General features: G+C 41.4%; 1 protein-coding gene across 2 annotated transcripts in view; it reads left to right on the top strand.

Moving 5' to 3' along the window:
* Positions 1-11,532, top strand: part of LOC111147579 (phospholipase A2 group VII) — a 36,738-nt gene extending 25,206 nt beyond the window's left edge. Inside the window, exons 5-12 of one of the 2 annotated variants that reach the window (XM_022503690.1) lie at positions 89-182; positions 2,671-2,739; positions 3,273-3,399; positions 4,275-4,388; positions 5,534-5,625; positions 8,308-8,478; positions 10,769-10,917; positions 11,332-11,532. In XM_022503690.1, the coding sequence (XP_022359398.1) occupies positions 89-182; positions 2,671-2,739; positions 3,273-3,399; positions 4,275-4,388; positions 5,534-5,625; positions 8,308-8,478; positions 10,769-10,917; positions 11,332-11,462 (947 nt within the window). In that variant the 3' untranslated portion in view covers positions 11,463-11,532. The remainder of the gene's footprint in view (positions 1-88; positions 183-2,670; positions 2,740-3,272; positions 3,400-4,274; positions 4,389-5,533; positions 5,626-8,307; positions 8,479-10,768; positions 10,918-11,331) is intronic. The other variant, XM_022503691.1, reaches the window with a different exon arrangement.
* The last annotated feature ends 826 nt before the right edge of the window (positions 11,533-12,358 follow it).

A 12,358-nucleotide genomic window follows, 5' to 3' on the forward strand; every position in this document is an offset into this window, starting at 1 on the left:
TGATTTGCACTAAGAAGATGTAAGTTAAATTAACCAGGAACATTCAAGTCAGAGAAAACACTAATTGTCATCTCTCATTGTTGTCTAGGTTCAATGACAACTCCCGCAGACTGGAACTCCCCTCTGAGGACTGGGGAAAAATATCCACTAATTGTTTTTTCCCATGGTCTTGGAGCATTCCGGTAATGTTTGAAAGGCTGAACAATTTGAATTCTGAAGGACCAATGACCGAATGCATCCCACCCCACCCCCCCAAAAGAAGAGCAGATTTTAGAATATCACACTGGGTCCTGTCTTGGAGGAATTGGGGTTCCTCAACCTTCGGCTGTGGTCTGTTCATCAGTCCAGGCCTATCTTGGCAAGTAGTTTCTTCCTTCCTTCCAGCTCATGGGGACTAGCCTCATGACAAGAAGAGAAGGATTTACATTTTTGGCTATCACCCTTCTATGTTGTAATATTTACAGTCTCAAAACCATGCCCTGGGTTAGGTCTTCTGAGAACTTGACACTAAGATTGGATTACCTGTAAAAGACTTTTATTGAGAGAAATGTCTGTGAAGGATAGAGGGAACGGAGCAGGAAAAGATAGGGAGAACCTTCAGATCATGATGCAGCTTGGACACATGGGAAGGAGATGTGGAATGGTGAGATTGGGTACAGAGTCTCAGATTACAGCACACTTCAGAGAGACATGGGACCAGGCCAACTGAGGGAATGCTTGACTGGAAGTTGCTCATCAACAATTCTCACCAGAATGGGCCTACATTAGTGCCCACACTGCCCAGTCACTGGGTTCTGCTCACAGGAAGCTTAGCTGGTGCTGATAGATCTAGAGGGGGAGGGGCTCGGTGGGGTCTTTAATCAGCTATGCTCTCTGTGGCATGACCTCTGAGTGGCACATTTTCATGACCTCCACTCCCTCTCCTCTTCCATCCTTTCAGCTGCCTACCCTTCTTCTACCTCAGAGGATTAGAAAGACTTACAGAAATCGGTGGATTTTAGCTGGCAAGAAGTTAGGGAGTATCTGCAATAAGAAATTCTCTTCAGGGAGCGCCTGGATGGCTCAGTGGGTTAAGCATGTGACTCTTGATTTCAGCTCAGGTTATGATCGCAGGGTCATGAGATCGAGTCCCATAGCAGGCTCCATACTCAGCAGGGAGTCTGCTTAAGATTCTCTCCCTCTCCCTTTCCCTCTGTCCCTCCCTCTGCTCATGCTCTCTCTCTTTCTATCTCTCAATAAGTAAATAAATAGATAAATCAAAAGAAATTATCTTTGGTACTTTAATCGTTGTCCACCTAGTTATTTAACTTCTACTTGACCAGTGGTTGGCAATTCCAGCCTGCTCCCTGTTTCTATAAATAAAGTTTTATTGAAACACAGTCACATTCATTCCAGCTTTTACATTGCCTGTGGCTACTCTGGTGCTATGACAGCAGAGTTGAGTAGCTGTGACAGATACTGTATTGCCCACCAAGCTGGAAATATTTATATCCCAGCCTTTGACAAGAAAAGGTTTGTTGATCCCTCCCTAAGTAGGTTGTGTTTTTTTAACAGTAGAAGACAGAGTTCCTACTACCTCCCTTTGGTTCTCTATTGCCCTTTCCTACTGAGTGCATATGAGAAGACTGTGCAGAGAGAAGAAGGGAAAGGAGGTATGAATGCAGTTGCTTAGCACATGATTCTTTGTGTCCAGTCATTTTAATAAGAGTTGACATGTGTTCAGTCTTTACCCTGTTTTAGACATAGTTATAAGCACTGAAAATGTATTAACTTACTTGATCCTTTACAGTAATCCCACCAAGTACCCTGCCATTACAGAGGAAGGGTCAGTGACTTCCCCAAGGCAGACAGCTCATCAGTAGTGGACCAAACACAGGGATCGGACTGCAGGTCCCATTCTCCTAAGCACCACACTGCATTGCCTTCCTACATACGCTGTCTTGCGAAAACTTTACAACTGTTCTAAAGCAAAGGCATTATTAGTCCCATTGTACAGGTGCCGACAAGGAATGTAATTATCTAAAGTCATATAGCTGATAAGTGGTAGGGCCAAGATTAAAGCCCAGAACTCTCAAAAGCGATATTTAGAATCATTGCATCAGGGTTTCTCAATCTTGGGACTATCGACATTTGTTGTCGTTTTGTGTTGTTTGTTTGTTTGTTTGTTTGTTTGTTTGTTTTTAAGATTTTACTTATTTATTTGAAAGAGAGAGAGAGTAAGAGATGAGAGGGGAGAATGTCAGAGGGAGAAGAAGGCTCCCCGCAGAGCCGGGAGCCCAATGCAGGACTCGATCCTGGGACTCTGGAATCATGACCCGAGCCGAAGGCAGTGGCCTAACCAACCAAGCCACCCAGGCACCCAGGACTACAAAAGTTTTGCAGGAAATAATTTCTTACAGTGGAGGGTGGTCCTGTGTGCTCTAGGATGTTTAGCACTATCTCTCTACCCACTAGAGGCCAGTAGCACCCTCTGCCCATCATGATAATGAAGATACCTCCAGATGTTGTCAAATATACCCTGAGGGCCAGAGCTTTGAGAACCACAGCTATCTGGTTTACACCCCGGGCATTATTACAGGGGTATAATGGCTCCATGTTCCCAGGTTTATTAGCGGACCCCCCCCCCAGGCGTGGCTGGTAGTTTAATGCTTTCCTCCTTTTGTTTTGAAGAACAATTTATTCTGCTATTGGCATTGATCTGGCATCCCATGGGTTCATAGTTGCTGCTGTGGAACACAGGTAGGTCACCTGGGCTCTAATTTTCAGAAAAGATTTATAAAAAAAAATCAGTGAAATTGTCAACTGTGGTTACATGATGAAGGAAAACAAAAAAAGGAGACTGGGTTAAACTATTAAGAGTTAAAAAGCAGCTAGCATTTCTGGTGTTTATTGTGTGCCCTGTTCGTACACCATCATTTAGTCTTTGTAAGAACCCTTCGAAATGGTTACTGTCATCACTGTTTGAAAGAAGAGGTCAATGAAGCTGGAAAAGGTCAGTAATTCACCCCAAACCACACAGTGGGTAAGTGGCAGTCCTGGGATTTGGTTTCCAGCAGGAGTCTCCAGCTGACCTCCTAGAATTAGAAGATGGAAAGGGTGGACTTGACCTGTAGCAAAGACGTTTTCTTGGGGGCCTCTTTGATATGAAAACAAACAGAGTGGAAGAAGACTGGGAAGTCAGAAAGATCAGAGGGAAGTTGGGGATGGGGAGCATGGGAGGAGAGGAAGGAGAGGAAGAGCGAGGGTAAGGCATTGACTCTGTTTGATTGTAGAGATGGATCGGCCTCCGCGACTTACTATTTCCAAGACCAGTCTGCTGCAGAAATAGGAAACAAGTCTTGGCTCTATCTCCAAAGCCTCAAAACAGAGGAGGAGGAGATGTCTGTACGAAGTGAGCAGGTACGTGGCAGCCGGAGGGGAGGGGGCCTGGAGACTAAAAAGTATATGCAAACAGGTTAAGGCTTGCTCATGTCATTTATGTGCTACCAGGGGAGCTCCTCGCTCTCCTGTTTCCCATTTCCCAAAGATCTGTCAGAAGATTCTCTGAGAGACACAGTTCCCTTAATGAAAAGTCTGGATCATAGTAAAAACAAAGACAAACATACATATCCTGAGAGAAGACAGTGCATATTCAGAAATCTTTTGCAGTAGAACTTCTTATTTTAGAATCTCAGACATGCTAGAAAAGAAATTGACAAAGATCCTCCCTTCCAAGGCAATATTAAAGACAGATGCAGTATGGAATAAGTAGTAAGATCTGTGTTTGAATGCTGATGTTGTCACTTCAGGGTGGGCTGATCTCGGACAAGTTACTTACTCTGTTTGACCTCTTTGTTTGATCTGCTACAACATAATGAATAATAACAGCATCTTTTTCACAAGAGTGTGTGGAAGATGAGGTGAGAGCACACTGGCTTTCACCTCTGTGCCAGGTTTTGCAGTGGGTGTTTCATATATATATCCTTGCATGTAATCCCACCCACATTTCACCGAGGTAGGTATTGCCATACAACAAATGGAAGCTCAGAGAGGTTGTGTACCTCATCTGAGGTCACACAGCAGGTAAGCACCAGAGCTAGGATTTGGATTCAACTATAACCTGCAAAGCTGGAGCCCACGTCATGACGCTGGTCATGTTCCAGTCACTAATCACTTAGACATTTCCAGTGTAGAAGCAATCAGCCAGGTTTCCCATATGCAACGCCTACACAGACTCTAAAATAAGTGCCACAGCTTTTTACTTTGTCATTTCCTTTTTCTAATCATCATCTTAGGTACAGAAAAGAGCAAAGGAGTGTTCCCAAGCTCTTGATTTGATTCTGGACATTGATCGTGGAAGGCCAGTGAAGAATGTCTTAGATTTAGAGTTTGATGTGGAGCAATTGAAGGTGAGCTTAAGAAAAAGCCATGTCCCTTATCCTGTCATTCTTCATTGTTCCTCTTCATCTGCTTTTCTGCTGTAATGCAAGGCTTGATATGACAGAGGGCTGCAAATTTAAAAAAAAAAAAAAGATACACGAAGTATTACAGTTATGAGGAATGCATTAGGTTGCATAAGATATGAAATTGCCAACAGCCAACAAAAAGAGCAAATTCTCTGGTTCAACTCAACACGTCCAGTGGAAGTAGTTAAATTTCTGGATGGTTCTTGCATATTTTTGAGCTTGATCCTGCAGTGGTGGTCAGAAGTTTTCAACAGACTATTGAGAGGGGATAGAAGACTGTCGAAGTGGACCGCATAAACAAAGACCCGAAATTGTGCGTGGGAGATGGAGGATGGGATAGAAGGAACAAGATGTACTTCAGTTCAGGCAGAAGATGATGGTCTGTTCTCCTGAGCCAGTGAAGAGTTTGTTGTCCCTTAGCCCGCCCCTCCCTCTCCTGCCTCCATGCTTTTGTACATGCTGTCCTCTTGGCCTGACACATTCTTCTCCCTGAGTTTTGCTTACTCTCCAAGTCAGGCATCACCTTCCCCAGGAAGCTTTCTTGGACCCCACTGCCACCCCTGGGCTGCTGAGCTATCTGTCACGTGTGCTCCTTGGCACCACCCTGTTGAACGCTGTTGTATCTGCATCACGTACCTGTACCTGGTCTTCCACTGGTAGACTGGGAGCTCATTGAAAGTGGTCTACGGTGCCTGGCATAGAGCAGGTGCACGATAGATACGCAGGGAATGAACACATGAATTAAATGTGGAGTGGGGAGAGGCAGAAGTCAGCAATGATGTCAGTGTTTCAAGTGTGGGTGCCTAGGAACTTTGCCTAGTTTACTTCGAACTTCTACGAATGCCCAACATGTAGATTTGTGTATATATATGCCAGTGTACGTCCATGCGTATGTATGTGTATGTATACGTGTGTGTGTGTGTGTGTGTGAGTGCATGTGAATGTATGTGTGTATGCATTTCTTATACAAGAGATCAAAGTACTTAACCATGCCCATGCAGTGAACACAAATTTTAGAATGTGAAAAACCGTTCTATTCTAACCGCCTGTGAGACAGTGATGAATATATATCATGCTATTTCATACAGGACTCTATCGACAGGGATAAAATAGCAGTAATTGGACACTCTTTTGGTGGAGCCACTGTTGTTCAGACTCTTAGTGAAGACCAGAGATTCAGGTAAGAGAAGGAAGAGAAAGAAAACTAAGTTATTGGAAGACAGAAAGCTATAACCCATGTGAGAGAGAATTTTTATCAAATTCTTTTTTTTAAAAGATTTTATTATTTATTTGACAGACAGAGATCACAAGTAGGCAGAGAGGCAGGCAGAGAGAGAGAGGAAGAAGCAGGCTCCCCGCTGAGCAGAGAGCCCGTTGTGGGGCTTGATCCCAGGACCTGGGATCATGACCTCAGCCGAAGGCAGAGGCTTTAACCCACTGAACCACCCAGGTGCCCCATTTATCAAATTCTTAATGAGGAAAGGATCCTCCAGGGCTTATAAGTCTGTTCTTTTGCCTCCATTAAGTACTCTATGAATTTTCCCAGACAGAAACCATCTACCTCACTTGCTACTAAAAGCTTTCCCCCTCCTATATATTTTCCCTCATCATTCTTATATATTTGCTTAAGGGCTTAATATTTTCACTTGGAAATCTATCCATATATATACATATACATATATATACATATAATATACATATGAAAATGTATCCACATATATTGGAAATCTATGTATCCACATAGATTGGAAATCTATCCACATATATATGTATATGTGTATATATGTATATATATATATAAAATCTATCCATATATATATGTGTGGGTGTGTGTATATATATATATATAAAATCTATGACATAATGGTTGTGACATCAGTAGTGTATCTTACAGTATTTCTAGATTTCCCCAATATGCCAGGCATTTTTAAATTGATTTTTTTTTTCCATCTTTAAGATTGATAGAGGTCTTGGAGTGCCTGGGTGGCTAAGGCAGTTAAGTGTCTGACTCTTGGTTTCAGCTCAGGTCATGAGCTCAGGATCTTAAGAACTAGACCAGGTTGGACTCTGCACTCAGTGTGGTGTCTGCTTGAAATTCTTTCTCTCTTCCTCTCCCTCCTCCTCTGCTCCTCCCTCCACTGGCTGTCTCGCAAATAAATTAAACACACAAACAAATAAATAAAATATTATTTCACTTAATATTTCACATAACACCCTAGAGGGTATTATGCTAGGTGAAATAAGTCAGACAAAGATAGTTATCTTATGATTTCACTGATAATGTGGAATTTGAGAAACAAGTAAGAGGATCATGGGGGAAGAGGAAAGATGAAATGGCATGAAACCAGAGAGGGAGACAGACCATGGGACTCTTTTTTTTTTTAATGAACATTCTTCTTTTATTTGGAATTTAAATGGGAATATTTTTGAATCACATCATTAAGAACAGTATTTGATATATATTTTTAGAAGGTGCTTACAAAAAATTTTTTAAATTATTTTTATTAACATATAATGTGTTATTTGCCCCAGAGGTACAGGTCTGTGAATCATCAGGCTTACACATTTCACAGCACTCACCATAGCACATACCCTCCCCAATGTCCATCACCCAACCACCCCATAAGAGTCTCTTAATCTCAGGAAACCAACTGAGGGTTGCTGGAGGGGAGGGAGGTGGAAAGGGATGGGGTGGCTGTGTGGTGGACATTGGAGAGAGCATGTGCTATGGTGAGTGCTATGAATTGTGTAAAACTGATGAATCACAGACCTGTACCCCTGAAACAAATAATAAATTAGATGGTAATTTAAAAAAATAAAAAATAAAAATACATAAAATCTTTTTTAAAAAAAATGGATAGAGGTCTTAAATTATAGTTGTTTGGGTGAGAGTCAGGACCAGGTCCCAGTCTTATAACTTAAAAAACTACCTTCTTTCTTGAACCATGGCATCACAGACTGGATGAACTCATGAAGAGCCAACCATCTAGAAAATGGGTAGGACCCTTTGTGAAACTTCATCTCACAAATTTTTAAAATCAGTTTCTATAAGGGAATTCTCTTCTTTTGCCCATTTAGCACATAAAGTGGAGTGTCCAAAAGGTCCAGAAACATAGGATAAACTTACTTTTTTTTTTTAAAGATTTTATTTATTTATTTGACAGAGATCACAAGTAGGCAGAGAGGCAGGCAGAGAGAGGGGGGAAGCAGGTTCCCTGAAGAGCAGAGAGCCCTATGCGGGGCTCAATCCCAGGACCCTGGGATCATGACCTGAGCCAAAGGCAAAGGCTTTAACCCACTGAGCCACCCAAGGCACCCCAGGATAAACGTACTTTTAAAACGCAAGTTACATTTTCAAATGATATACCTTGTATGTTTTTCTTCAACCTCCAGACACTTATCCAGGTGAAGTACCTCTACCTATAAAGCAACTGGTCCAACAGTTAATTGTGAAAAAGGCACAGTAAATGGACTGCAGGGTGTCCAGAAGGCCTGGAAACATGGGAGCAATAATGCATATATTGTATGTCTTCAGACACCCCATCGTTTTGGAGAAATTCTTACTGAAAAGTTTATTTTGAAAGCAATGTAACAAAAATGATAAAACATTTTAAAGATACTCTTATCTTTTTAAGGTCACAATTCCTAAATGTCTACTAAAGAAAATGATTATGTAATTCCAAGTCTGCTACCTTAATAAAGCTCATCATATTCCCTTCCCACACTGAGGTATAATACCAGTGAGATAACCCACAGTGAACCAGGATGGTGTATGCCCATTAATCCTAATGTCATTAGAAATTCCGCATGTCCGTCAGCGTGTCACCAGCCTTCTTTTGTCATTGTCCCCGAACTCCTGCAGATGTGGGATTGCCCTGGATGCTTGGATGGCTCCGCTGGATGATGAAATATTTTCCAGAATTCCTCAGCCCCTCTTTTTTATCAACTCGGAACGGTTCCAATATCCTGCTAATATTGAAAAAATGGAAAAGTGCTACTCACCCGGCAAAGAAAGAAAAATGATTACAATCAGGTGAGTATTAATAAGTGATTTATTTCATCATCTGAAACAGAAACTTGAAACTTGGATATACACCAAAAGATACCATTTGGTAGGCATGATAGAGTCATTAAATGCATTGTTTAGACTTTCCATGAGGGAGAATATGAGATAATTTCAGGGTCTAAGTGCATTTATGCTTGTTCTTTTTTAAAATGCAGATGTTTTGAAATGTGTTAATGTAAGTCCTTCCTATACTGATAATTAAAATTTGCATTAGGATACAAGAGCAGGCTTATGCATTTGGGAGCTGGAGTAGGGAGAAGTATTCCATCAACAGACTAGACTAGGAACTCTTTGGGGAAAAAAGGGAGAGCGTCTGTTGAGATCTGCAGTGTGTACCTGTTTCAAAAGAATATGGATTTGTAAATTCCCCCAAAGCTATAATGGGATGCCTTTGAGCATCAGCGATATGCTGGTATCATGGGTGTGAAAAAGAAACCCCAGGAGAGTTTTGAACTCACAACGTGATGTTACAAGGTAGGGCTCATCCCTCTTCTGAAACCTGGCTTATTTCAAAGAAGACAAGAAGAGGGGGTGGGAAGGAAACACAAACCATGTAGGCAGTAAACGCTATGGGGTCAGAGAATGGAGGCTTTTCCGCCTGAGGTGTTCAGGACAGGCTGCTTGGAAGACAAGAGAGTAGAATTGGTCTAGAAGGATCAAGAGACTTTAGATAGTGAGGAGGGTCTAGGTAGTTTAGTTAAAGACCTCAGTTTAGCTTCACGTGAGCTAAGGACTTCATTATTTGGATGGGCAAGTCTATTTAATTTTAAAGCAGAAATAATGCAGAATGCCTAGCCTCCCTCAACTCCACTTCTTTACTAGGCTCTTACTCTACCTTATTTTTTTTTCTTCCTTTCTCTACTAGGAGCCTGGAAATAATAGCTCATATTTCATAGTTCATGCTTACTTCCAGGTGCACTTTGATTCCTGTAGGCTAGCTCCCCAAACCCCCACCAGCATACTGGAGCTCGCCCTACCAAGGACATAAAAGACCCTGCAGGCTATTTGCCACCTGGACCCTGCTCTCTGTATCCATTCGAACTTGACCTTGTGGACGTCCCTGTTTCTCCCCGCAGGGGTACTACAACCCTACTCTTCGCCCTTCCTCCCATTGTTTTGACCGCTCGCTCCCTCTCTCCCACCATGGTCTCCTCCTGAGGCCATTCCACCACTGTTGGTAGCATCTGGGCTTCTGCTCCTGACCCCGTTTCTAGCTTCTTTGTGCTTCTGACATTCATGTAGTGATTGGAAGCAGGGAAGAAGGAGCGGGAGGCAGATGGCTCTGGTTCAAGTATAGATAACTGGGAGTGGTGGTTGGCTTATAAGCAGGAATAAAATAAAGAGGAAGGGGGGCACGGTAGGGGAGGGGGTGCTGGAAAGATGTATTCTTATAATCTCTTAGCTTGAGCTCGGGAAATCTGGGTAGAGATGTCTGGCCACACACTGGGAAAATATAGAATTTGCATATTATACATGAAACCTGTGCAGATAAGACCACCAAGGGGGTTAAAACTGATTTGAGAACAGAATCTTGGGAAATGCCTCTATGTATGTGAAGAGCCAGTGGAGAACAGAGTGGTTAGGGGAAGAAGAGAAGGTATAAACAAGAAAGAGATGGTCAGGGAAACAAAGAAAAAAACACAAACCTGCAAGAAAGTGTCAAATGTCTGAGAGGCAGTAGAAAACGACTGCACCAAGGAAAAGGCCATTCTACTTGATGTTAGGCTGTTGGTGGATTTAAGGAGCAGCATAAATGATACCTATAAGATACTTCCAGCTTAAATAATAAAAGGAAAAGGTTTTGTTTTTTTTTTCCCTTAAATCTACTTTATCCCAGGCTTCTGTGCAGTGTGCTTTGACTAGCATCAAATAGATACGAAGTTAGGTGGTGTTGGTAAGCAGATATAATAGCCTTCTGGCTCTGAGTACACAGTCCCTGCAAAACATAATACGTTGCATCAGCTCAAAAAAAAAGAAAGAAAGAAAGAAAGAAGAAGCTGGAATCGTTTCTTCTAAAGCCAAGATGCCGCTGAAGACTGGAATCTTTGTTTACCTAAAAGGGAAGATCAGTATATACTCTAAGATCCCTATACGTGCACCCTGTGACCTACAAATACAACTAAAGAGATCGAATCTACAGGTTTTATTTCCTTGGTTTTTCAGTACATAGTCAGCGAGGCCAGTATCCTTCCTGCACCCTAACTACAGAAATAAGTTTATCAAACTATGTGATTTATAACTCTCCTTTCTCTTTCAGGGGTTCAGTCCATCAAAATTTTGCTGATTTCACATTTGCAACTGGCAAAATAATTGGGTACATATTCACCTTAAAAGGAGATACAGATTCAAATGTAGCACTTGGTCTTAACAACAAAGCTTCATTAGCATTTTTACAAAAGCACTTAGGTAAGAAACTAAGAGTATTTCATGACATAAACCAGGTGATCCTTAGGACAAAACTCTCTTAATCCAGCCTTAGTCCTATTTTAACTGTCTCCAGTTGGTTTGTAATGTAATAGGGCAGTAAATCAGTTCTCAAACAGAAGCGTGAGAAATTTAATTCTGCTGCTTGCATGCTCTGTATCACAGACAGCGAGTCTACCTGTTAAAGGGAATAGTTCTTCTGGGCGCACTTGGTGGACTTCCATGCTGAGGGTCCTGGCTGATCTGCAGGTGCCTAGCTCCATCACTTACACAGAAGCAGCGGCCAGGGCTGTAATCATGTCTTTAGTGAGGCTATGCTGCCACCTAGAGGCACTGAGATGTTTCATGCTCTCAAAAAGTTTACTATGCTAATATATTACCATTTCTATTTTACAGGACTGCAGAAAGATTTTGATCAGTGGGATTCTTTGATTGAAGGAAAAGATGCTAATCTTATTCCAGGGACCAACATTAACATAACCAGCCACGATGTCAGTCTACAGAACCCTACAGAAACAGAGCAATAGCATTTAGATTAAAGGCACTTTTTTTTTAAAGTCTTGTTTAAAAACGGTCTAAAAGTGTGTGTGTGTGTGTGTGTGTGTATGATTTTAATGTATTTTCTCAAATAACTCATATTGTAAAATGTAGACTATACCATAAAAGTGATTGAAGCTTGGACTAGGATTTTTTTTTTTTTCTTAAAATGTAAAGACAGATGTATATTAGAACCATGCCAGTCTAAATTTTGGTTTTAGTAAGATGATGCTTTTTTAGTGTCAAACTTAATAATGACTTTTACATTACTTTAGTGGACAAGTATATCAAAACGGGCACAGTGCTAATGAAAACGTGTTGCAGTGACATAACACTCCTTAAAAATACAATACAGGAAAAAATACAATACAGGTTTTCATGCATCTTTTTTTAAATTGTGAGTAGAATTGAGTTTTAGCAATGTGGTATTCTAGGTAGAATTTGGAAGCACTTCCCTTTGACTTTTGGTCATGGGAAGAAAAATTAGACCAAGCAAATGGTAAAAGCATTGTTTCACCACAAGATTAGGGATACTCAACAATTTCAATATGGTAACTAAACGGGGCCTGGCCAAGGATAAGGATATTGGAGACAACGCAAAGGCAGCAGATTAAGATGGATGAAAGAGAGTTTATAATTTGTTTGCCTTTACTTAATGGTTTATCTCGGGTGGATTCTACCTACTCAAGGAAGGTGCATAAGACAGGCCAGGGATTCCGGTTACAACACATTATTCACCGGAAGGCTGCGAAGGTAACAAAGGAAACATTCAGAGTACTTTTAACTGGTTGATTTTTCCAATTACTTCGATGTTCTTTAATTCTGTATGAAGTTGTGGAAGCAGAATAGCCCAACACAGGCATATGTTGCTTTAGTGGGCTTTGCA

The sequence above is a fragment of the Enhydra lutris genome, unplaced genomic scaffold, assembly GCF_002288905.1.
Source record: "Enhydra lutris kenyoni isolate GAN:26980312 unplaced genomic scaffold, ASM228890v2 scaffoldscaffold17, whole genome shotgun sequence".
In the NCBI taxonomy this organism is placed as follows: domain Eukaryota; kingdom Metazoa; phylum Chordata; class Mammalia; order Carnivora; family Mustelidae; genus Enhydra; species Enhydra lutris.